At 47.8% G+C, this 27044-nt stretch overlaps 1 protein-coding gene across 4 annotated transcripts in view; it reads right to left on the bottom strand.

The window, feature by feature from the left end:
• The window catches only part of IMPDH2 (inosine monophosphate dehydrogenase 2), a 603389-nt gene that overhangs the window by 356531 nt on the left and 219814 nt on the right, over positions 1–27044 (bottom strand). For all 4 annotated transcript variants that reach the window (XM_069643304.1, XM_069643305.1, XM_069643307.1 and 1 more), the window contains one exon: positions 19404–19499. In XM_069643304.1, coding sequence (XP_069499405.1) covers positions 19404–19499 — 96 coding nt within the window. The remainder of the gene's footprint in view (positions 1–19403; positions 19500–27044) is intronic.

The following is a 27044-nucleotide window of genomic DNA, read 5'->3' as shown; positions in this document are numbered from 1 at the left end:
CGAGGCCCACCCGACTTGCCTCGTCCTCTATAGGCTTCCTGTGACGAGGAGCGGACCGCTTGGCGGTACGTAGAGGAGCCTCTGCCGAATCCCTTGGAGGCACCCGGCTTGCCTCTGGTGCTCTGAAAGGACGGCCTTCGTTGCCAGAGAACGCCTAGGGCCCTAGCTGTCTCCGTGTCCGCCTTGATGGCTTGGAGGGACTCATCCACTGTTTTCCCAAACAGGTTGTTCCCATCGAACGGCATGTCCAACACCTTGGCGAAAATCCGTCGCCTTGAGCCAACCTCGTCGTCTAAGGCAAACGCTGTTGCCTAGCTGGAGGAAACCAGTGTCGGCAATGTCCGTTGCCACGGTAATGGCGTGGTCCGACGCCACTTCGCCTTCTTGCAAGATCACAAGGGCCTTGGCCCTCTTGTCATCCGGTAGGAAGTCCAACAGGGGGGCGATCTTGTACCATAACTCCCTGTCATAGCGGGCCACGGTCCCAAGGGCGTTGGCTGCCTTAATCGTTGTTGCCGCCAACGAGATAACCCGTCGTCCCATTGCGTCCAGCTTCTTCCCTTCGCCGTCAGGCGGGGAAGTTGACATTGAGGCTGATGCCCCCCCAGCTTTCTTCTTGGCTGCCGCTGAGATGACCGAGTCAGGGGTCGGTTGTGCCCTAAAGCACAAAGGGGCCTCGTCGGGGACCCGGTACTACTTCTCGTACCGATCCCTCTTGGCAGGCGTCGTAGACGGGTTCTTGAGAAGGGTGAGACCCTCGTCCCAGATGTCATCCAGCAGAGGCACGGCGAGGACCGCCTTCTTCTTGGCCTCGCGCCGTTGGTGAAGGAAACCTTCCTCCTCCTCTTCGGGGAGGAGCTGAAAAAGCTTGGATGCCCTGGTGATCACTGCATGGAAAGATCCGATCTCGTCGGACGGGGAGGCCCGGGATGGTGATGGGAGCTCCGTCCCGTCGTCGGTTCCCGTCGTGGCCGTGTCTGTTCCAGAGCAGGCTGCGAGGGCGGAGAAGGCGGGGCTGGATGGATCAGTCTTCTCTTGTTCGGGGGGCTTCCCGCCGGGCCCGGCTCTGGTTCCTCCATCGAGCCTGGTTCCGGATCATCCGTCGGTGGTCTCGTCCTTATCTCCGAACATAAGGATTGTATTGCCAACAAAATGGCCGCCGAGTTATCCTGCGTCTCCGGAAGCGACGGGTGACTAGGACCCTCGCTGGTGCCGCCGTCACTCTCGTCGTCACCCTCGTCGGGATCCCTCCTGTGGGGACGGCCCTCTTCGACGCCCTCGTTGAGGCCCTCTAAGACTTCTACCAGCTCCTCCACGGATGCTGTGTCCCTGTCCACATGGCCACCGCCCCCCCTCTTTTTCCGCTGGGGTCTTCACAGGGGTCTTTTCGATGGGTCTGAAAGAGGCTTCCCTCAGCAGAGGCAGGGAGACGCTGGGCCCCGAGGTCGCCTCCACTGGTGTAGCCTCCACAGGCTGCGCCAGGGCCGCCACGACTCCCTCAATACCCTTGGCTGGGTAAATCAAGGCCTTCACCGCCTTACGCGTGCTGGAGGCCTTCACCTTGGAAGGGTCACCGCCTCGCTCCCCCTCGGCCGAATCCTTTGAGATCGACCGGGGCCTCTCCAGAAGCTTAACCGGGGAAGGCGTGCCCTGCCTGGCAGCCGAAGAGCCCGACCGTTACGGCGCTCCCGCTGCCCGCAGACTTGCGATGCTTTGCCTTCTGTTGGGCCCCTGTCGCCAGGGTGCCCTCACAGGACTTAGAAGAGCGCTCAGACTTCTTCTCAGCTGACAGACTCCTCCCTTCCAGCCAGTTGGAGAGACGAAGGTGTCAGTCCCTGATGGTCCGTTCCGACATGTTCCTGCAAAACGTAGTCCTTCTCCACGTGCGTTTTGTCCTCATGAAGGCAGTAGACACATTTCAAATGCTCGTCCTCCTTGAACACATTCTGTAGCGGGCATCCAGAGCAAACCCTGAACAGCTTTCCGGGCGTCGAGCTTCCTTTCTTCTGGGTCATGTTCGGGTAAGCCGCAGAAACTTCTGGAACCCCCAAGAAGCGCAACTCGACAAAATCTTCACCCTTGAGGGGCGTAGAAAAAAAATCTGACACGGATACCCGTTAATCGGATGTAGAGACGGAGTTTGAGGCTCTATTTGACCGAAAAATTAGAAATTCTTTGAAAAAAGCACGAAAACACAGCAAAAGCTCGAGAGCTAAACACGAGGACTCCCAACACTTGAGCGTGTGGTAAAAATCTGAAGAAGGCTGCCAGAGGCGGGGCTTAGGGAGAGGGCAGTCATTGGCTGGGGGCAGTATGACCAAGAGACCAGTGATTGGTTACTACTGAGAAAGACCGATCAGAAACAAAACTGATACTGATTTTTTTTTTACCAAGGATTCCCGGCCTGACGGGGAATATTCATGAGCATGTGAATCCATGCCAGACCCCATGCTGGAGAATGCAAGTTTTCTGCATTACAATGCCAGGTTATACCATAGCATTGCACTTGGTTATTCCCCCACTGAATTGCCTTGTACGTTGATAGCCATTTTGTTGGTGGAATATCAATAAATTGTTGCTACAATACAGACACCAAATGCCCATGAAGACACAGGCACAGTTAAATCAAATCGCTTTCATAGTTGTCCTATAAGGTTTTTTTTGTGAGTATATGAAAGACAGAAACAGTCAGCCAGGTGAACATTCAATCAGCAATACATTTTGCTGACTTAATGGAACAAGTAAAACAGTTTCCTCATGCTTCCTTTCGAAGATCACTCATGAAAACAAATATTTTGCAAATATCAGATCATACATGTATTTTAGCATTTGTGAAAAAATACAAACAGCATTTTTACAATGGTGTGTAACAACTTAGAAGTTTTAAATACATACTAATCAGTATGTTTTCAGTTTATTTCCATCCAGAATTTCCTTAGTAGTTCTCGCCAGATGAAATTATTTAACTAGATATTTCTTTAAATTATCCCATTTGGGATACCCCCTTGGATCCTAACCATGTTTCGCCAATTTACTTAAATAGGATTGCAATATTTCTTATTAGTCCAAGGGACTAATTAACCAGCTTCTTTTAGACATACTTTACAATGCTAGCCAAATTTGTTTTGCAACAGTGCATTGCACAGAAGATAAACGGGTATGTAAGCACTATAGCAATGCTGACCCCACCATCTGATGCTATTGGCTATCCAACCATCATAACCATAAGAGCTCTTGTAATTGAGATAGTCAATAGTCTCCCTTCCTATGGACTCCTGGAATTTTCTGTTATGCGAAGACAAAAGCAAATACAATCCTTTTCCCAGCAGGGGTTGTCCCCTTCGGTCTTGCCAGAATATAGAAAAGAGGGAACGAGGAGTGTTGGGGCAGTGGACTGGACCATCTGTCGAAGCAGTCTCTACGTGTAACAGTACATATTAGTATGTGCAAGGTATTTTGCGAAGGCCCCCAGTGTTTAGACAGGTGTCTGTCTCCTGCCCAATGGGTTGAGCTTCGAGAGAGCAGTCACTATATTTAGTTACTGTACTTCGTGTTCTCAAATGGTATTGGACCATGGTGACGTGTTCCAAGATAAAGAACAAGTTACTTACCAACTGGTAACGTTCTTTCGACTGGATGTTCCTCCAACGTATTCCACATCTTTGACATCTAATGTCAAAGATCTGGAATACGTTGGAGGACACAATCCATTCGAAATATAGTTTGCTGTGTTTTGAGAAATTAATTAGTACTTCTAGGGCTCCTTCCATCAGACTAATGGGAAACACAACTCTTAACTATGTCAAATGAAGGCTATTTATTGGCCCTAGTAGCCATATCAGTGTTTTGTCATACCTCTCCACAGTCATCTACAAACACTGGAGGGTCAGAAGGAGGATGCGGACACTGAGGATATGTACTAAATATTTTTATTAAAGAAGGCCCAATTTTCCCTATCGCTATATAGGATATTCCCTACCAATATGTTTAACTAGGGTGCTTGTCATTCCTCCTTGAATGCCCACAAGAATATGTCTGCTGTCCAAAACTAAACTGGCCCTACCACTTTTTTTAAATAAATGAAGGCCAAGAGAATGGCTCCCTTCTCCAGAGGATATTTGTACCAGTCTGTGTATCTCTTGTTAATAGGTAATCTTATATAATCCCTAGTTATTTGCTGTTATCAGTTCCTGCAGCTCTTTCATCGGATTGGTAGCTTTTCTCTCCTCAAGAATATATCTTTCCGTGACCTTTTATATACTCTTTGATCCTTTAATGGACTCTGAACAACCAGGAAATGTACAATTTCTTCTGTAGTTCTGGCCAATTGTAGTTCACCTTAGGCCGACATTCTCAGTCTTTTATATGGTTTACTTTGGTGGTTCCCCTGGGATCCAATGTATAAGAGACTCTTATGTTCCTCTCTTCCTAGCCCGAATAGCTAGTGTGTTTTTCCTCTTCATAGGGTATGGGTATACAAATTATCTTGTTCTCCCTCTTAGGGATGACTGAGCTTCTCTCACATTAATATAATTCATAAACATTTCTCTGCACTTCCGTTCATAACATTCTCACATGTTCCCTTCCGTCTGCGTTGAACACTTGGGTACATCCATTTTTCCAGGGTAGTAATATCCAAAGTTGCGCTTTCAACATCTCAGGGACTAATTTTCTCTTGCATCAAAGCAATTTATGTTCAGTTTTGTATTCAACTTTTTACTTGTACAAGTTCCTTGAACAATTGGCTTTTGGCCTTCCGGTCTTCCCATTCTCCCAGTTACCTTCACCAACGTAGGAGGAACATCTCTGGGATCAGTGTCTGGTAGTTTCTCTCACTCCCGTTGGCTCGCTTTCACCATTGTCCTCTTCCTGGGATTCTCTCGCTTCTGCGGCATCCCAGTGTTCCGTGGTATTTTATAGTCCTTGGTATTTTATAGTGTCCCATGTATGCCATTATATGAAATGTTTTAAGGAGTTCCCCCACAGAAACGCAAATCTTTGCCACATAGAGGGGGTGCTCACCCCCCAATCCTCACAGTGTGGGGGGGGGGGGCTCCTCCTAAGGCAGAATGGATGAAATCCCTTAATTCGTCACAATATCCATTAAGTGAAGGATGGGAGTGTGGTTGTGAGGAATTGCTCTCTGGCAAGGATGTAGAAGCCATGGCTTTTTTTATTTTTATTAATATTTTTATTAATAAAATGATGCAGGTAATTCTCTTTGAAAGGGAAATCTGCTGATCAAATTCCTCTTTCTAGATTACATGTCAAAAGCATAGTTTGTACCAGAGCACTGCTGTATCAGTATCATGATCTGCAGCGCATGCTCTACCAGTGGCACAGAGAAGGTTCAGAGGACAGATGTGCCCATTTAGCAGCTGCAGTGACAGCCAAGGCTCTGCATGTCTGGGCTACAATGAAGACATGCACCCCGGTACCAAATACCAATAATTAGGAGTTTACTGTCTTGGTGGCAGCTAAATCTTTAAATATAAGCCTTACCCGAGTTATGATATGGTGGATGGTATTTTCACAATTACAGCCACAGCCAGTTGATATCACACGTGGCAGACCTATGAGCCCAGTACAACTGTGAAAGGATGTGCTTTCTCCCCAAACAGGCTGGTCTTGCTACCACTAGCAGGAGTGTAGCCTTGGGAATTGCCTCTTTGTTCCTTTGTGAGGGCAGGTAACACCCTCCACAGAACCACGGCCACTCTACACGGAAGCTGCCCTTGGAACAGGAAACAAAAGGCATTCACAAACAGGAGTAGCCTCACACTAGGGTGCTGCATTCCAAAAGGGCCATTCATCAGAGTGGGAAAGGGGTGGGGTTACTGTAGTCAGTGGGAGCTCTTTACAGCGCAAGACAGGTACCACCATTTTGTTTCTTCGGTCTCCTCCACTTCCTTTAGCACAAGGCACATTGGGTGCGATGTCAGAAGGCCAAGTCCACTTAGTCCACGATCAGGGATAGGATCCCTAAAGCAGGCTTACATTAGTCCACTCACCCGTGGACTTTTACCTTTAAAAGACAGTGTTAACATGGACTTATGACTCTGACCTGGTGGGCAGCGGTTCAGAAGGCCAGCTTAGTTTCTTGAAACAGGGTAACCTTCTGGACATGCCAGACCAATCAAGATAACATTGGCTGCGGTCAAGACTAGGTCTCAGGAGGGGTGAGGGTGACTGAAAGCCCACAATGAGCACAGAGTAAACACTACAAATCACTCCCAGTCAGGTGTATATCAAGAATGCATACATTTATTCAAGGCCTTTGAAATCAAACAAAGTAACTATCAACAGTAACACTTCAAAACACCACAACAGTACTATTAAACATATATACAGTTACCAAGTGGCCTAAAGGAATAGTGCACAGAACGGGTCCACAACCTAAGAAGAAAGGGATCAAGCAGTTCAAATACACTTCAGGCAGTTCATCAACCAATCCCTAAGAGGCAGTCCACTACCTACGAAGAGTTGAGCCTATCACTCAAAAGTACTTTCGGGAGCAGGTTCACACGATAGTGCATTGAACGAAAACTGGGCGTCTTGCAGGGGCTGTAGAAACTCGGTAAGGTGGATGAAGCGATGAAGAATAGGATCCCACTATTCAAGGAGAGTCTCCCCAAAGGGCAAAAAAAGTTCCTGAAGTTGGAAATAGGACGGTAGCACATGCAACCCGTGGAAAGGTGAGTGGCCCTCAGGACACTTGTGCGTAAAAATGGATGGATGCGCTAGGGGCCACCGGAAAGGGTTGCAAGTACTCACTGACCACAGGCGCACTCGGGACCAAACTTTGGTAGTTGAGTCCACTTCAGTTGCAGGTTCAAATGCAGCAATTGGGCGTCTCTCAGCAGCTCTCATACAGCAATGATTCTGTGTCCGGACAGTGGCGATTTCTCCCCTCCTGGTGAAGGGATCAGGCCAGTTTCACGGCAGAAGGATTTAGGGCACAGCAGCAAGGCACCTGCGAAGTTTGTCACCACGGCTTGGCGACAAAGTGACAACAGGCACTGGTTCAGGCGCCCGCTCTTTATTCCAGACCTGGGAACGCCAAGTGTATGGAATTCGGGGTGAGTGCCATGAACAGGGAGCTTACGATCTACCAAGTTTCAAGTGTCAACTCGAAACGCCAACAGATTTAGAGCAAAGGTCCTGTGCAAGCTGGTCAGTTCGCTGATTGGCCCAGAAACACTTCCGAAGAGGCTCGCTTGCAGGTTAAGATGAAGGTGCTGTGAATAGTTGTTCCCACTATTCAAATGGGACGAAGCGTCTTTGCAGACCTTCAAGTTCGATCAGATGAGGAGGGGTGCTGCGGAACAGCGGGTTTAGGGTGCCAAATCTAGCAGGTCACCAGCGGTTTCTTGACTCCACTTCTTTGTTTCAGGATGCTTGGATCCTATCCTAGGTTGAGAAATCAAGAGATCGACCTGGAATGGGTGTTTGGAGCCTTCTCTTATCCAGAATCTCCTGCGCCAAAAGGAATACGACCCAATGGGAGATCTGCTCACATACAGGCACATCAAGCATGGACTAATCACGAACCACGGTGGTCCCAGTCATTCCCAGCACACCAGACTGGCACCCAGGATGTGTATTGGAACTAGACAGTCCACCCACATCCTGGAACAACAAAGCATGTAGAAACCCGCAAAAGCTTGGTGTTTCGCTGGAGAATGCATGACCAAATAAGGACTGACCGGTCTGCTCGAATTGGGGCAGACAAAAAGACAAGATGGCTAAAGGACAGGACAAAACCTTGTGGCATGGCCATTTTGGAGCCAGGTACCTTCCTGTGCCAACCACGGTAATTGTGGTTTGAACGGCAAGAAAGGGTTAAAACTATGCGAAAAGGTAATCCTGCTAGGGGCTACAGGCGAAGGACAATTCCTGCTAACCGGCCGCCTAGCAGATCTCTGTTCGCACCTCCTAACGGCAGCAAAAATATCCATCGCCAGGCTATGGAAACATCTCGAGGGCCCATCAGTCCCAATGTGGTGGGCCAAATGCTGGGAGATCGTCGCAGCAGAAAAAAATCACGGCAGTGTGCTTCAACAACAGAAGCAAATTCCATCAAATCTGGGCCCCATTCCTGGACTACACACAGCAATTCCCGGAAATTGCAAGGCAGCCCTCTACCCTGCGATGGATTGAGAAACTCGACTAGGGACAACCGGCAGAGGTGAGACGAAGACACACTCCCGAGGCCAATTCGGACCCCAACACTGACAACCCTCCCGCCTCCCTAGCCGCAAGATGAACTCAGGCAGCAAAAAGACTCCCGATACAGCTTATTGTGAAAAATGATGTTCCCTGTCTCCCCTTTCCAGTCCTCCCACTGGTTCCTTTTCCGACTTCAGTTCTAATGTTTTGCCAGTTTTGTTGAAACTAAGCTTCAATGTCACCTTATACCTGACGTTTTGTCAGTTTCCTGCCATATTTTTCCTTATTTTGTGTTATTCTTTATCATAAAACAATAAAAAGTGTTGAATAAAAACTATGCAAAAAGATAAGCTGCGACCAGCCCTGTCCAAGGCACATCTGTACATCTAAAAAAATCAGTTGAGGGAATCTAGGCCTTCGGAAAAAAAAAGGAAGACCCCAGCGCACTGTACTCATTGTGCACTGGTAACATGTTGCAGAAAAGTTGCAACATTGGAAAGGACGAAGGGGAGCAGTCTCCCAGTACTGATTGTCTTTAAGGGCATGACATTTTCCCCATAACAAAGTGAGCGAAAACCCAGCGGAGTGCATCTGAAGGCTGTGCTTCACTGGTAAAGTCAGACTATGGTGTTTAAACAGCAGCAACAAGTTTGGGGGGTACACAACTGGAGGGAAAATTACACAAACGGAAATCTTTCCTTACAGAATGGGTCTCCGACTCCCTAATAGGGCAAACTTCAAGGTCGCAGTGGCTGGCAATTCACAATTGTGATTTTGCTACGGGATGTTAGGGCAGACCTTAGGGAGGAATGCTTCATGTTTCTCCTAGCTTACGACAAATTCCAAAACCAGAAGATGGTTTATGGTTTACAAATACCTACTCTCAATGATTAACTCAGTTTGGAGAAAAAACAATCCTTTTAAAGCAATTCAAAGTTCAGTGTAGAGTGCAGCCTATGTTGAAATCTCAAGAGGGACATGTCACTGAAGGCCCTTTGGACCTCACAATACAGCAAGTAATCCATGTAGGAAAGATAGGGAAGAGTGGATTAAGCATGAAACGATTTCCAGATCTCAAATAAGCATCAATGAATTCAACAACACTTAATTGCGTTGGAGTTGGGTCATTTAAACAAGCAATAAAAATGAGTATTTTCACTTTTGTTGCTCTCAAATTTTAATCTTTAGATTTTATGGGAGGAGGTGTGTTGAGGATCCGCCCCAGGTCAGCCCAGAGAGGAGGCCACTAGGATAAGACCATTAGAAAGATAAGGCGGCATCTAAACCATAGGATGGCACAGCTGTTAGGACACCCACCAAGGCTTGGTCTCTGGCAGCAATGGAGGAAAGCCCACCTATATGGTCTTTATGCCACTTCAAGATGGTAACACATTTGGGCCTACACGAATATCTTCTGTGGTTTAGCTTGCAGAACAGTTACCGGAAGTTACATCCTTTCAGAATCCGAAGAACGCACTAATAATGACCTGCGGCAAGCCCTGTGCATCGCTTCATTCCTACGAGCACTGTCGCTGTGATCCCTCGCATCGCTCTGCCTTTCTCCGTTTAGTGTCTGTTCTTCCTTGCCTTCTGCTGCTTCGCTCCGTTTGTACTCTGCCTTCTTATTACGCGCCGATCTGCTTGCCTTCTAGTGAGCGCCCACGTTCTGCGGTGAAATCTACTATCAAATCCACCCCCGCCCCCGCGATAGAGCTGCTACCTCAGAAGAGATTCTTTCATCGCATCTCGAGCCGGTCCGGGACAGACTTTTCTCAACATCTGGGTATTTTCCCAAAAGGGTTTTCCCTGGGGCTCTGCCCGAAGGGTGCACACAAGGCCAGTTATCTGGGCTTGCGGATACCTTTAGGGGCTAAGCTCCGCAACACGCCATCACTGCTCCAGAAGCCTGCTGCGCTGACCTCACAAGACAAGTCAGTCGCATCCCATTGCAAGCCTTACAATAGCTTGATCTTATAAATGGAGCTTGCTTAGTCTAATACAGTCAACTGCTTCACTGCTCCAACGGTAACATCTTTTGTAGGTATACAAGAGCTATACCACCAGGTTGTGCAAGATAGGTTGTAGAGGTACTGTGGTTGACATGCAGGACAGACCACCATTTCATCATCATTCTCCATGTGCTTCTTAGGTCTGAATATCACAAATGACTGCTCCTTGCTGAGGCGTTCAGAACCAGTGGTGCCTTGGAATCGTTTTAGTTCTATATTTTGAAGGAGCATGGACAAAAAGGCTTAAAGAAAAAACACCCATCTGATTATCAAAAGGTAATTTCTCTGACATGTCATAGCTCTCTGAATCAGAGACCTTTCTCTTTCTTCCGATGGGTGAGGATAAAAGTAGAGAATACATATCTATTGATATTGATGAAGAAAATCTGTAAACAGGCATTTATTAAAGAGAAAAACCATTGCCATGGTATTGAGCGTTAGAACCAAAACCCTCCAAACCCTCCAAACCCTGTATGGAGGGAATAAATATACAAAGGGCCAGTATGCTTGTATGCAACTTCTCTTTGGGACTCCAACGGTAGTGTACTTGGACCTATTGTCACCACAACAGTCAAACTAAAGTTGTGATCCTGAATCCATTGGTTAAGACCTGTAAAAGCTTGAGTGATAGGAACAAAGTGCGAATAGAGGTTGTCATACTTGGTCCCAAAAAGCCTTATATGGAGTGGAGACCGGCATGCAAAAACCTGCACAATGTATTACCAGTATGCACAAGGACCTGTATTTGAGAAGTCTCTGGAAAAGAAGGGCTGTGATTGAGGTCTGCATAATGGATTGCAAACAGAATTTTGTATTTGTATTTTTTGTATTTTATTTATAAAGCGCAGCCAGGCCCAGGGGCATACGGGCGCATAAGTTAGATCTGGTTACAGTTGCAATTGAAAGCAGTGAATATTGGCCCAGCAAGTAGAAGTACTTGTGTTTTCAATATTTGTTGGGTTGTAATATGGCTTGCATAGAGCACTGATCTGACATTACCACTATGCCCAAATTAAAGCACTCATGAAGAAAAGGTAGGTGCAATGCTATTATATTGCAACTTATTCAGGATATCCAGAAGTGTAAGGGGAGTTAAGTGGGAGACTGAGTCTTCGTGTATGGAGCAGTGTGATGGGAGTGGTCTGATTTTGCTGCACAAATGCACATTGCTACAACAAGAACTTTTTGAGGTAAGTGGGCTAAGACCTTCCCAGTCACCACCCTCTTTACGCTCCTATAACCTCAAGACTATTTGAGCCATCAGCTTACTTTTATCAGGCCTCTCATGCAAAGTTCCCACCATTGGTTCCTCTTCCATCCTTGAATGAGAGGTCTAATGGAATCAACTCTGCCTTATTTGTCCTTAAATTTACCTTGATGTCGCTAGTTAAGTTGTATGAAATCAGGGACTATTTTATAGCGCAGTCGTGCATTCTCTTAATGACGGTCTTTAAAAAAAATGATCTGGAAGATTACATATACGCCAAATCATCAGAAAGAGGACATGGCATTAAGGTCCACATTTTCCCATTCAGACGAGGTGATTGAAGTGGCCGATTCATTGTGTGAGATTAGAGACCGTTCCGTGATCACAATTGAATCATCTGCCAGCGGCACCTCTAGCACTAGCCGGCAAGTCTGCAACAATGTTATTGAGCAAATTCCGCAGCACAGGGAGATTCAGCAGTATACAGAGCCGTCTGGGCACAATCAAGAGTCGGGGCATAAACAAAAACATGGAATCAGCCAGGACAAGAAGTAAAAACAAATCTGAAAACCCCTGGTAGGTCAAGAATAAGGGCTCAAGGAATTTCCTGAGGTGCGTAGGTTGACCCCAGCGAACTTAAATGAAGCATAGAAAGCTCCTGACCCAAATTACAATTCATTACGGGCATCGGTCTCCCTGGCTGTCAACAGTATTGGTCAGGAGCCTCAATGTAAGTTAACAAGGGGTTGTGTCAACTTCTTCCAACAAACCTGGGCTAGCTGGCTCAACGTTGAGACTTACTAATACGCAGAACAGCCTGCTTTGGTAGCCTTTGATTTATACAAGCCTTTTATTCCTAGGACCAATGCAGGGTCTGCTTCAGGGACACATCAGCTTTTGCTGGAATACTTGTTGAAGGACAATCCTCTCCCGTAAATCGTTCCAATTTGTTAGCTTTGTTCAATGAGGTGCCCAATTGGAGGACAATTTCAACCGAGAGATATAGGTTACGTGGAGTTCCTGGATAATTTCCCTATTAACATAATTTCTAACATTGTGCGTGATGTTACTTTAAACAAATCTGCCCAGCTGCGACAATTGGGATGTGAGACCACCCCTTTTAGTGTTAATGCTATGGAAAGATGTCACCTTGGGACTCTGGATGTTGGGCAGGATGTGCTTGCTCAAGAATAGTAAACAGAGAGGTTGTTACGTTGGCCTCCAAAAGCAGTTCTGGCACTGAAGCTTGTGTCTGGTCATGACTCGAATGTGTTAAACTCTTCTGAAGTTAGAAAAAGGGGAAGAGCGGACTTCAGTAGAAAGTCTGATTTTAAGATTTTGACCTGGCATACCAGGGGATATCGTGAATTGATACATTTTCCAGAGATCGGTCAAAATCTAAAACAATATGAACTTATTCTTTTACAAGAAACATGGTTGTTGGATTGCATGATGAGAGTTCATTTCAATCTGCTATCAAAGAGGATGTGGGCCAGCCCTTCAGGTGTCTCTTAAAATGAACTAAATCAAGGGTGGGACATAATATTGCTTCTGACAAGAACATAGCGAGAGGGACTCTTGCAACAGTTGTTGGGGACACAGGGAGAATCCGCTTTCACTCTACTTACAACAAATATTTACTGGAACGAGGGGATTTCCCCCCTTAAGGAGTTCTTAGAGATTTTAGTGTACAATAGTGGTTGAGTAGTAACATTAACGGTCATGTTATTATAGCTGGGAACTGAAATTCAACATGCAGACGCATGGACTAAGGAGGTACAATGGGAGTAGATGGGCCATGTCCCTTGATTCATTAGGTCTTAAATTGAATATTAACCTTGCTGACTCCGCAATTCAACCTACTTGGCATAGAGTGTTGGCAGGGGACTCCTCAACACGTTAAGATTACTTATTTGTAACTATTTTATATAACAAATGTAAATATTTTAACGTACAAGAGACCTATGAGTGATCAGTTTGGTCTATGCTTGTAATGACTTGATCTTAAAATAAAATCAAAGTTGTCATCACTGATTAACTTAGAAGTGAACCAGGCCAAAAACTGTTAAAAATTGAATGCTTATAAAAGCAAAAATGCAACGTTAAGTTGGAACCACATCGTATGTATGGAAGCTGGGGATTTTTACCTTCGATACACGCACATTTCATAGAAAATACTTTGTACAGTACTTTTTCACGAAAGGGGGTGAGAGGGAATGCCCATAAGGTTGTACATTCCTATGCCTTTGACAATACGGTCAGCAAAAGGAAAAAAGGAAAAAAGCTTAGGAGGGATTCGTGCCGCAAAGGCCAGCCAGTCAGATGAGGAACACAAGTCCAAGGAAATTTCTAGGCTCAAGCAGGCACAAAAATAGGCCAAAGAGCCATGATCTAATTCAAGTTCAGAGGGACTGGAAAGCAATGTTAGCGATTCTGTCATGCAGGGATGATGTCCATTTTTCTTTGTAGAGTGATTCTAAAATGTGTGAAATTAATACAATACTCTAGTCAACCCAGGTGGAGCATTTTGTGTCATTACATAATGCTTCGAAGGACAAGCTGGAAGTTCATTTAGCCCAAGCAATGACGGCGGGACTTGGTCTCCCTGGATTGCCAGGGAAGGGGTCCTCAACCTAATTTAAAAAATGTCCATTCATCTTGATCAGTTGGTGTGAATATTTTGTCAAATTGGCTTTTTAAGTCCGACGCCCATACATGAGCTACCATATTTGAGAAATAGAGGAGTGGTTAATTTCCAGAATCCTGACAAACTGCCTATGTGTCATTCCCATCCACAAGAAAGGGCCGAGATCTGACCCTAGGAACTATTGGCCAATGTCCATCTTGGATGCTGAAAGCAAGATAGTATTGGGCGCCCTAGAATCTTTCAAATTGGATTTAGGAACCATTACAGCACCTCCATCAATGGCATTCTATTAAAATTATGCCAAGACCCAACATAGGTGAAAAACTATTCAACAATCTATATTGCTTCCATTGATCGGACTTCGTCCTTTGACCTGGTTAGGGAGAATTCTCAGAAATGTGCCAATTCCCTTCTACCTTAGAGACCCAAAGCTCTTTTTGCTGGACTTTAGGACTTTAACCTGGAGAGAGCGAGACCCTTTTTCCCCACTCATGGATTTTTGTGTAATTTGGACTCTGTGTTTCTTTTGACTTTGGAGTATGAAACTCCATAGGCATCTTTACATTGTGTCACCCAACACCTTCAGTGCAGTGGCACAGGGAAGTCTTAGATTGCCCAAAGGTTCAAATACCTTCCCTGGGATAAACTACTGATTCCAAGAGCAGTGAAGTGAAATTGAATATACTTAGAGTTTGTAACTTTCTAGACCCAGCACACACCATCTTACAATAGGGTGCTGCAGGGGTTACCTAGTATTCCCTTTGTCTAGTTTCTCATGTAACATTTTTATGCTACCCTTTCTACAATTAATGGCTGGTGGCAGTAGTTTACTTTTTACCTCCATTGTGTTTTTACCACGGGCTGCAATTGCAGCAAGACACCCATAGGTGTTCATTTTATCAAAATGGCCACGGTCTTCTTTTTTCGCCATTTCTTGTTGGAAAGGTCCTTCTTGAGATTTACTCAACGTGCCAAACCAGGTTTGGTCCCTTTGTGAGTTGTCTTTTGCAGGATTCACGAGTGAAGCCCACCTCTGGCTCCAGCGTGTATGGCAGGGGCAGAAAGTGAGGGAGGTGCACGAAATTGTGTGCCTAGTCTCCTTGGTTAAAGGAATGCACCCAAGGGTGATTGGCTGGAGGGCTGTGTGAAGTGCCAGCTAGGCTGCAAATGGGAGAAACCTGCATAAAAAGGCAAGGCTTGATGCTTGGAAGACAGAGTCGACTACTGGACGAAGGAATCCAAAGAAGAACTTGGTAGAGACGCCTGCTGCAACTCATGGACCGTTGGCTTGCCCGGTGAAGCCCTGCTGCTGTGCTGAAGCTCCAAATTCGCCTTGACTAGAAAAGACCTGCAAAGGACGACTTCTCCCTTTGTTTGGTGGGACCAATCGACCGCAAGACAAGCTCATCTGGAAATCCTCTCGGAGCTGCCTGTACTTCCATTGCTGCTGCAGGAACCGCAGTGCCAGGCAGAGGAATATCAGAATCGAGTAAGTGTCTTCAAATCGGAACCAATCTCCAGGAAGATCCTCTGGACTCCCAGGAAGCAGGACTGACCAAGCCTGAGTCACCTCAGCAGAGTGTTGGACCCCAGATGCGAGTAAAGTCTGGAGGTGGTATCCGAGAACCGCAGTGTTGCTATTTGCTAGAGACGCGAGGAGCTAAAACCGCGAAAAGCCACTGAATTGAAGTTTGCCCATTGCTGCCGCTGACCTTCCCATTGAAGTTCCTGAGACCCCAGACATCCTCCCTCTTGTCCCACGACTGAGGCCCAGGAACATGATCTGCAGACCTACACAGAAACGGAAGCCAGCTGCAACCATTTCTTCTAACCAAAAGTACTGTAAAACTAAGGGGACTTGCCTCTTGTTGTGTAGCCTTACTTGTTCTCAGTTGAGACTGGCCTTGCTTGCTTTTGCAGAGTTGCTTGCAGCTTTGTTCTTCACAAGCCTCCCAGCTTGTGACCCTACAGTGATTCTAATTTTCTCCAATGACTTCCAAAACATTGTGTAACTTATTTACTTCCCTACAAGAAGTGCTTCAATTTCACCTAGACTTTTGCTCAATTGACATTGGCTGACCTGGCTCCCTGAAAGACTCTTCTTACCTTTGACTTTGTGTTTTGCCTTTCCTCCAGGAAAGGGTTAACTTACTTTGCATTGGCTGGGTTAAAAAGTACTAACCTGCTTCAGAATATTTGTGTAACCTTTGTTTTATTCCCATACCCTTTTCTTTGACACCAACTCAGTATTGCTCTAAATGTACCAGTGATCTATTAATGTCCACAGTGCCCTAGTTATTTAAGTCACCTCAGGGTGTAGGAACCTCCTGTGTGCCATCCCAAATGTGTACTTGCTGATTTAGAAAAAATAAGAGTATTTTGAATTGTATATGTGTGTTGCTTTTATATTGCTCCCTGCTAGGGAGAATTCTCCGAAATGTGCCAATTATCTCCACCTTAGAGACCCCCAGCAACTTTGCTGGATTTTGAGGACTTGAATTTTTTTACCCTGGAGAGAGAGACCCTTTTTCCCCATGCATGTATTTTAATGTGGATTTTACCTCTTTCTTTTGGTTGTGGAGTCTGATAAACTCCATAGGCATCTTTCACATTGTGTCACACAGAACCTTCAGTGCAGTGACACAGGGAAGTCTTCCAGAGTTCCCAAAGTTTTAACTACCTTCTCTGGGATAAACTAGTGTTTCCCAGAGGACTAAAGTGAAATTGACTTTACTCATTGTAACTTTCTAGAGCCTTACAATACAGTGCTGGAGGGGTTACCTAGTATCCATAGCTTCTCATGTGACATTTTTTATGTTACCCTTTTCTCATTGAAAGGCTGGTGGCCGTGGTTTCGTTTAACTACCATGGTGTGCATTTACCGTGAGCTGCATTCACAGCTGCTGTAAAACGACCACGGAAGCCATCTTTGTCAAAATGGCGCCTGGCCTTTTTTCGCCATTTCTTTGTGGAAAGGTCCTTCTTGAGATTTACTCTGCGTGCCAAACCATGTTTGGACTCTTACATTTTGCCTTTGGCGGGACTTACAAGTGAAACCCGCCTCTGGAAGCAGAGCGTCTGGGGTAGGGGAAGCAGAGCGTCTGGGGTAGGCAGGAAGTCAAGGTGGTGTCCGAAACTCCCCGTAATTGGCGTCCTAGGAGACCCAAATACACTCTGTGGTGATTCACTGGCTGACTGTCCGGCAAGGACAGCCACCCTGCTGGGTTTTTAACATCTAGGCTGGAATGAATGGTAGAGAACGAAATAAAGAGTCCTTTGGCTTGGAAGGCAGAGTCGACCACGGGACGAAGGAACCGAAGAAGAGCTTGAAGAGGACGCCTGCTGCAACTCCTGAACCGTTGGTTTGCCCAGTGAAACCCTGTTGCAGTGCCGAAACGCCAAGTTTGCATCAACACAGAAGCCCCTGCAAGGACGACTTCTCCCTTTGAGTTGGTGGGGCCAATCAACTCCAAAGTAAGCCATCTGGACATCCATCTCGGAGCTGTTGAATTTCCACAGAGTTGCTGCTGGAAACCGTATAGCCAGGGAGAGGAACACCAGATTGTGCGCATTGCTTTTAAGCTGGCCTAGAGCTTTTGGAAGATCCTCCGGACACCCAGGAAGCAGGAATGACCAAGCCTAGGGCCCCTTAACAGAGTGCAGAATGCCAGAACCAAGGAAAGTCTGTCTCGACAGCCAGGAACGGTAGTGCTGCTATTTGCGGTAGACGAGAGGAGCTGAAACACTGAACAGCCACTGAAAGTGAAGTTTGCCGGTTGCGAGTTTTGACCGTCCCAGTGCATTGCAGGAGTCCCACGACTGAGGCCCAGGAACAGCGAGATCTGCAGAGCTGCACAGGAACAGAGGTCATCAGCTGCATCTTTTTCTTAACTTCTAAGGTACTGTAAAAAGTCTGAGCTGAGAGAACGTACCTCTTCGTGTAGAGTTTCTTAAAACTTCTGCAACTCACAAGTCTAATCAGCTTGTGGCCCTACATTTGATTCTTGTTTTCATCAAAGACTCCCAGGAACTTGTGCAAAGACTTTTCCATTTACTTACTAGAAGTGCTTCATCCTATACAAGACTTTTGCCCATTGATTTTGGCTTAGCCTATAGAATCGTATGACTCTTCTTGGAGGATCAAAAGGCGTTTGCCTGCTTAAGAATATTTGTGGTCTCTTGTGGTCTAATAACCTTTGCCTTTTACCAATTCATTAAAGTATTCTAAATACCAACAGTAAGAAATTAATGTCCCCAGCACCGTAGTTATCGAAGTCACCTGTGGGTGTAGGTTGCGTCTGTGGGGCCATTCCAAAAGGATCTTTACTGATTTAGAAACTAAGAGTGAACAGTATTGAAGTGTATTTGTGCGTTATATTGCTCCCTTCTGAAGAAGGCTTTCTAACTGACTGATAAATTGTTTATGCAAGAAAAAAAATCAAACAGAATTCTTGGAGATCAAATTGCTGTCTTTTGCAAGGCAGATTATTAGGATTCATGCCAAATATGGCACATTCTCAGCCTTGCCCGTGATTACATTTTACATGAGCAAGGTCACCCCCCACAATTAACTGTGGGATTGAAATTATGCACTTCTGGGCACTGCAGTGCTTAGAAAGGTGCAAAGTCATAATCTGGCGAGGGTCCTTAGACTACCAGATTGTTCCCCATTGTCTTAAATAACGTACTGTCAAGGCGACGGTACAATCAAATCTGTGTCCTCCAACAATCCATTTTCTGCATTCACAAACCCTCTTGCAGAGGCCTCCTGTTCAGTCTTGCATGGAGAACATAGACATGCAAGGTACAAATGAGCCGTGGAATAATAAAATGTACCTAACGGCAGAAAATGTGAAAGATCATGCATTTAAGAACAGTCTCTCTTCCGAAGGAAAAATGAGTTATGTGTCCGAGTGCTCATAGGAAATAGGATTGTTGCACTGTTGATGTTGCTTTGGAAAGGTGTCCAAGAATCTCCCTTGGTACTGGAAAATCTGGATTGCTTTCTGGTAGAAATGCGCCTACGTTGATACCAGTTATCTATGGGCTGGCAAAAAAAATGTTTTTCCTTAATGTTTGGTTAAAGGGCAAGCAGTCCCTCCTTACTGGGCAATGCCTGAACCACACGTATTAAATGCATCTCAATCCTGGAGTCCTACCCTGGCTTCTTAATACTTCCACTCGAAAAAGGAGACCTTCTCAATTGTATTTCCTAGTTAAGCTCTTGTTACCCTACTAGTGTACAGTAACACAATTGCCAGACTAAAACATGTATGATGAATGTGCAAACAGCACAACTCGACAAACTATGCTGGACTGCTCTAAGCGGACACTTGAGCAAAACTGGCCAGATGCTACAATGTGAATTTACCTTCTTGTGTGATGCAAATCGAACCACTGCCCATCCCAACTCGCAAAGCATCAACTCCAGCATCAATCAGGTTCTTTGCCTGGGCAGCTGTCACAACTGGGAAGCAAGAAGAAACCATTACTTAATAGGATGTATTACATTTCTTTATAATAACTTAAAAAAAGATACACTTCAATGAGCGACCCTATTTAACCAGCAAGTTACTTACGTTTAACAATGGGTCTCCAGCTCAGCACCTGCTCCAGAATCTACATGCTGCGGGTTATGTCTCAAACAGGTTTTTAGTTTCCAAGAAAGGCAGTTAGGCCTGGGATTAGTCTTCCTCACAAGATACTAGCATACATCTTCACTAATATGGGACTCAGTCCCTCCAAGGAAGTCTGAAGAGACTGGTTAGGATGAGGTCCCATCCAGTGTTGGTGCCCATCGAAGTGCTATTACATAATTAATTGCTCTAGGATCCAGTTACTGAATAGCAGGCACCAACAAATACTTGGTCACGGGTTTGCGTGTCCCCCTGATCATTGCTCCTTTCCCCCACCCCTTCCATGACGGGGAAAGAAAAGGATCTCATTAAAATCTCATTAGTTTCTCACTTGAATAGAGGTCTCCTTGATTACAGGGAAGGAAATGGCAAAAGCCTACCTGACATTTATCTCAAGTCCCATTGGGTGGCTTGGTCTTCTCTGTGCTTGTATCTCATCTGGGGTCTGTAATATGCAGCTATTTCCCAATGCCACCGTTCGGTCTTGTCTGATGACATTGGGTTAGTTTCTCAGTTGTTAGGAGGCCACATCCATCCACTGTGCCATCCTTGCTCCCTTATTACCTATGCAATGTGCACACAGATTTATACTAAGCTGGACCTATGAGCATCCTTTTCAGTTTATGGGAGTAGGGTGGCTTCCCTAGCTTTTGTCCTATTAGAGTTTACCTTTCTGAATCCCTAAAAGGAGGATGTTACGTTACCATTCAGTTGCAGGAGTGATAATTTCACTGTATGTAAAATCAACGTGGGTGGCAGCCAAGTTATTCTCATTTCACTTTGTCATTTTGGTAATGCAAAGCCATTGATAAACTGGCTGGGGATTCCTCTTGGTTTTTTACCCCCCACCCCTAAGTACAGGCTTCTGTTGAGTTATAGGAGGGTGGTGTGTAGTGACTAACTTCCTCTGTGTGCCTGAAAGTTTGTTTTCTGGGGTCTCTGTACAGATATCATGCTGATGAGGTCCGTGGTTGAACACCGATCTTGCAGACAAAATATTGCTTTGAGGATTACACCAATGACAGCAGGGGACTGGCATTGGAGGTGGGCACTGGTGTTCGTCCAGCAGATCCTGTTCCTTAAATGTACCACACAAGGAAAGACCATTTTCTGGCACAAGTACCATTCATGTTTTATTTTTGACTTCGGAACAAACTAAGAGCTTGTACATGACATTTCCAGTTCTAAAATATCAGAGCAATTTGTCAATTAACTTTTCTTCTACTAACTTGTTCCTAAACTACCTGTCCGCTCATTATGTGGATCTACCAAAATGTTACTTTCCATTCTATTCTGTAGTTTGCATTTTCTGGGTAGTTTTTACATCTCAAGTCTCCCCTACCCTGCACGTCTTCGGCAGCTTCCTATTATTCCAGGATTTGAGTTGCATGTGTTTTGAAAAATGTGTTACGGGCTTTGTTCTGCCACATCTTTCTGATCTCATTTTATCAGTCTTCTTGGCATATAGGATCTTTTAAAGTGCACTCCTTGGGCATCTTCCAGTTTTCACCTTTCAGATGTTGAAGCAGACTTATGGAGCAGTATTCCTTTTGATTGAAGTTTATATTCCACTTTAACAAATATTTGTAAGGGGCGTGGCCTGGAGCGCCACTGATGAGGCTGCTCCGTTAATGGCCTCCGTAAGGACCCGCGGCTTCAGCTGAAATTTAGCCGGCTCCAGCGCCGCCGCTGCTGTTCCTCTGGCGGGAGAAGCTGGCGGAACCTCCGGTGCATCCACCGCTCCAATCTGGGAGAGCGATCGCGGTGGGAACCCTGAAAACGCGGCGACGGAACTCGACGCGGGTGCCTCTCCACGCCGAACCAAGATGGCGGCCGGGGCCCAGGCCCTTTTTCCCCGCCGACGCCCAGTGACGAGACGTCCGTAGGACCTCCTGCTCTCGCCCTCTGCTCCGATCCTAAGCCTCGCCGGAGGAGCGGCCGCTCCGGTCCCCTTCCACCTGGAGCCTCGGCGCGGGCTCGAGTGCTTCTCCCAGCCGCCTCCCCCCTCCATTGGATCGGAGTACGGGATCGGCGTCAGCCCCCACCGCCATCTCGACCCCCCAGTCCGGTTGACTCTCCGGCCTCAGAGGTGGGCCCTCCTGGAGGAGGGACCCCGTACGGCGGACCAGCTCGCGGGGGGGACGACCAAGCCCCTGAGGCCCTCTAGCTTCGAGACCAGCTGTGGGGGCAGGAGCCCTTCTACCACCCCCCCCACCTCCTATACTGGCAACGATCTACCCGGAGAACGGAGGAGGCTGCGGCTCCTCCCTGCAGCCCAGCACCCTGGAGGCGGTGTCGGAGGCGTGACTGGGTGAGTTTCCGCCGTCCCCCCACAATCCCCCCAGCACTGAACCCGGAGCCCCCCTTCCAGCTTCCTGGGGCGCCCCGGCCCACCAGATACCGTGCCAGCTGGGGAGAGTGATCGGGTGGTCCCCCCCCTGACCACTCACCTTTCCCAGACCTCCTTCTGAAGGCACCCCCACGTCTCCGACTGCCAAAACATCCTGGGGCGCTCCAGCCCAACTCATCCACCAGGCCTATCATCCTGGATAGCTGCAGCCCCTTGGCTGGGTGAACACCTACCGCAAGCGGAGCCGACCCCCTCTACTACATCCAAGAGTGGCAAGACCCAAACATAACCACTGCAACACTGACAACTAACACGGTGGTCGGATCACTCGCCCTACACAGAAGATTCATCCGAAACTAATCATCCTTCCCAAAGCGCGCCCCCCCCCCAGGGGCTTCCAGCCAGAAGAGGATCCCCAGAGTCCCAGCCCCGGCAAAATGTCGAGACTCACCAAGCCAGCCAAAACCGCGGACATTTCCACCATGCTCCTAGTAACAGACAAGACAAGAAAACCGGACCCCTCACCTAAGCTTACCCCGCAAAAGCCCTCAGAAGAACAAGGTAACCTCGCCACCAGAGATGACTTAATGGCCTTCATGAGAGACATTAAAGCCGAAATTCGGTCCTGCATGACCGAGCTCACCACACGACTAGAACAAACTGACCAGCGACTCACGGAAGCGGAACAGAGGATAGGAGAAGTCGAAGACTTGACCCAGAACCACGATGCAGCAATAATAGAAATGCGGCGTGAGATCCGAGCGCTTCAGTCCAGTAATGAGATTCTCGCATTCAAGCAAGAAGACTTAGAAAACAGGGCCCGACGGAATAACTTGCGCATCCGTGGGGTCCCAGCAACGATCCAAGATAAAGAGCTCCCGGAGTATATAGGCAACTTCTTCCAGGCTCTCCTTCCACTAACGGACAAAGCCCAACTCATCCTGGACCAAACCCACAGACTACGCCCGAGACGAGGAGTAGATTCAGACGGCCCTCCGGATGTGATCACGAGAGTACACTTCTACGCTACCAAAGAAGCCATCTCGGCAATAAGCCGCTCCAAAGATGAACTGTCGTTCATGAGCACCCCCCTGCAGATATACCAAGATCTCTCCCCGATCACCATACAGAAAAGGAGAGCTCTCAAGCCCTTGACCCTGTTCCTCCAGAGCCAGCAAATCCGCTACCGTTGGCTCTTCCCCGCTACATTACAATTCTCGTTCCAGGGAACTCTACGCAAAATTAGCCACCTAGAGGATGCGAAACCGATCCTGCACCCAAACTCTCCGGAGACCTCGACCACCCCTAGTCCACTCCTCCCGCCAGAGGAACCAGATCAATCACCTCAAAGACAGCAACAACCCTGGTCTAAAGCGCAAAGACGCCGAAAGATGAAATGATTTAGAGGTTGGCGGCCATGATACTAAGACCGACGCTGAAGCCAAAACGAAGCATGGCAATGCCGCGGGCCCCGAACGGCCCAGTCCCCCCTCTCCAAGGAGTATGTCACCTACCCACCCTTGGAGCCGAGCGGATCTCAATGGTTCGACCCTCGCCCCGTTGGCGAGGAAAACTGTGTGGGCCAGGTTGGCCGTAAGGGCGGCTGCGCAGAAAACTCCAGCCCCCGTACAGTTGGGAGTTCTCCCACCCGTTTAAGTTTGCCCACCCGTTGGTGGACCCACTCAGATAAAATATTGCCCTCCCGTTGGAGGATACAGAAAACCCGGCTGCAGGAGAACCTAGCTAACTCGGAATCTCGATATGAAGACTGAATACCCCCAACCCACCCACGAGGAACAGTATCCCACCCCAGAAGGCACCCAAGAGGCCCCCCGGCCGATCCAGAAACTAAGGTTCCTAACACTGAACGTTAGAGGCCTCAACGCCCCACAGAAGAGAAAAACAATCCTACAACGCATCCAGAATGATAAAGCCTCCGTTGTCATCCTGCAGAAGACACACTTGATCCCAGCGGACTTCGCAAGGCTCAGAGACCGGCAATTCCCAACGCAGTTCCTAGCTTCGAACGGAATGAAGGGTGGCACAGCTATTTTAATCGCCAAAGATTTGAAGCCTCAAATCCTGGACTCTAAACGGGACCCAAACGGCCGCTTCGTAGCGGTGAAATGCCGAATTCTCGGCCAACTATACACGTTGATCTCAGTATACGCACCAAACCAAGAACAAGAGGCATTCTACTCGACCCTGGAAAACTCCCTGCTTCCGTTTGTTGAAGGTCAGACCATCATCGGGGGAGATTTCAACGGAGTCCCCAAACCATTGGTAGATAGATCACACCCCCCTGCCCGCGGAGACTTTGGCTTGGCGATCGCCCTACTTAAATTGTTCCGAACCTTCGAAGTGGTGGATACCTGGAGGATCCTCCATCCAGAGGAACGAGACTACTCATGCTATTCTTATGTGCATAGGACTTATTCACGTATCGACCTCTTGCTGGCATCCCCGCAGATCCTGTCGTACACAGACGATGTCCTCATAGGCCCCAGAATCCATTCAGATCATGCACCCGTAATGCTAACGCTAAGAGCCTATAACCCGGACCCACCCCCAAGACGCAGATGGTCTCTTTATGACCCGATCCTAAATGACATGGCGACGAGAGACGTAGTAGCTAAAACCATCAAACAGTACTTCGAAGACAATAAAAACGAAGACACCTCCCCAGCGACGACATGGGATGCAATGAAGGCCGTAGTACGAGGGGTGCTGATCTCTCGAGGAGCGGCCTACCATAGGCAAAAGCAACAGACCCGCCGCATCCTAGAAGACAAGGTTCTGGAGGCGGAAACGGCATGTAAAGCTAAAAACTGGTCCCAGAGAACCTACCGAATCCTGCAGACGGCACGGAGGAAACTAGAGGCTCATTACGCGGAGGACACAGCCCAGCTACTAACCAAGACGAAGCAGAGCTACTACGCCAGGGGAAACAAAGCTAATAAATTCCTGGTGGAAAAACTCGCAAGAATCAAGAAAAGGAACACTATACTAAGCCTCCGAGACCCCCAGGGTGCAGCCCAATTCGCGGATCGAGATAAGCTGAGAATTGCAGAAGCTCACGTCACCGAAACCATGTCAGCTACCCAAAAGCCCCAGGAAGAGCAGCAGTCCTACCTGCGGGAAGCTGCCTTGCCTAAGCTCTCAGCTACGAGTAGGGAAGAATTGGAGGCCCCGATTACCAGGGAGGAGATCGACGAAGCCGTTAAAAGCTTAAGAACAAGAGCCCCGGGCCCAGATGGTTTCTCGTCCCGATTCTACAAACTCTTCCGGCCTCAGCTACTAGCCGCAATGACGACCCTCTTCAACTCCTTCGCCACTTCTGGATCAACAACCCCGTCAATGAGAGAGTCAATAACAGTATTAGCGCTGAAACCAGGAAAGGACCCCAGCGACATAGCATCCTATCGACCCATCTCACTACTAAACCTGGATGCGAATATCTACTCGAAGGTCTTGGCAAACCGATTAGCAAGGCTTCTTCCGGACATCATAGACCCAGACCAGACGGGATTCATCTTAAACAGAGCCACCACAGATAATACGTGCAGAGTCCTCAACCTGATCGAGATAGCCAGACAAGACTCGAAGAAACTCACCCTGCTAGCCTTAGACGCGACCAAGGCTTTCGATAAAGTGGACTGGTCGTTCCTCCGCCTCACTCTGGAGTCATTCGGCGTTGGGCCCTCCTTCCTAAAGCTCACCCTAGCGAACTACCAATCCCTGACCACCCTGCTCCGAGTGAACGGCCTCCTGACTCACCCGATCTCCCTGACATGCGGCAACAGACAGGGCTGCCCCCTCTCCCCCTTGTTATTCGCTATGGTAATGGAATCATTGGCCCAGCGGATTCGACTTAACCCTAGAATCAAAGGCTTCCAAGTGGGCCCTACCCAGCACAAGATAGCGCTCTACGCTGACGACGTGATGCTAACCATCACAGACACCTCGCAATCCTTAAAAGCCGCCCTAGCGGAAATTCACAGATTTGGGAGAGTATCCGGATTCGCCATTAACTTTATGAAATCGACAGCTCTGGGGATAGGGTTGAATCAGAGAGAGAAGGCATCCTTCAGTGCTCAGTGCGCGGTCCCGTTAAATGACACATCCATCCCCTACCTCGGGGTGCGGATCCCCGCTAATCCAGGAGACATCTATCGGATAAACTTCCCGCCCCTGATGAAAACTCTGGAAAAAGACCTAGACTCCTGGCACAAGCAGGAAATATCCTTAATAGGTCGTATCACAGCCTGTAAGATGAACCTGTTGCCACGATTCCTGTACGCCTGCTCGGCTCTCCCCATCATAGTCCCTCGCCCCCAACTACAGAGACTGCAAAGGAAGATATTTGGATTCATATGGAGGAGGAAGAAGGCCCGCATTCCCCGGAAGACAATGCTATGTGCTCCGGACCAGGGAGGCCTAGGGGTCCCTGACCTCCAAAAATACCAAATGGCGGCGCAGATAGCGCATACTAGGGCTTGGACTATAACGTCAGGGCGCCCCAAATGGATGGACATAGAGCAGTCCAGATTACCCCTCCCATTGCGCTTTCTTCTACACCTGCCAACCGCGCTGCGCCGGACATGGCCAGCTATACTATCCTCAACCAAGCAAACGCTGAAGGCGTGGGATTGGGCCCGCAAATCCAGAGGTATCCCGAGAGCTCTGGGCCCCTCAGCCACAGTCTTCCACAATCCGGCGTTCTTCCCGGGAGCTCACCCCACTAACTTCAAGAACTGGATCGCCGGAGGACTCTCCTCCCTAAGCCAACTATTTGAGGGAACTCAGCCGCTGACATTCGCCCAATGCAAAAGTACGTTCAACCTAACAGAGTCAGACAGGTTCACATACTGCCAAATCAGACACTGGTGCACACACCCCCAGACGCGAGAGGCTGCCACCCGGACCCTGGATGCCTTGGAATTAACAGTAGCGGACCCCCCCTCCCGAGGGCGGATCTCGACGCTGCACAGACTATTCCAGGAGAACCTCCTGTCCAAGAGAGCGA

This window comes from Ambystoma mexicanum, chromosome 2p (genome assembly GCF_040938575.1).
Source record: "Ambystoma mexicanum isolate Mex_15411 chromosome 2p, UKY_AmexF1_1, whole genome shotgun sequence".
Classification (NCBI taxonomy): domain Eukaryota; kingdom Metazoa; phylum Chordata; class Amphibia; order Caudata; family Ambystomatidae; genus Ambystoma; species Ambystoma mexicanum.
This window is presented reverse-complemented; position numbering and strand designations above follow the sequence as displayed.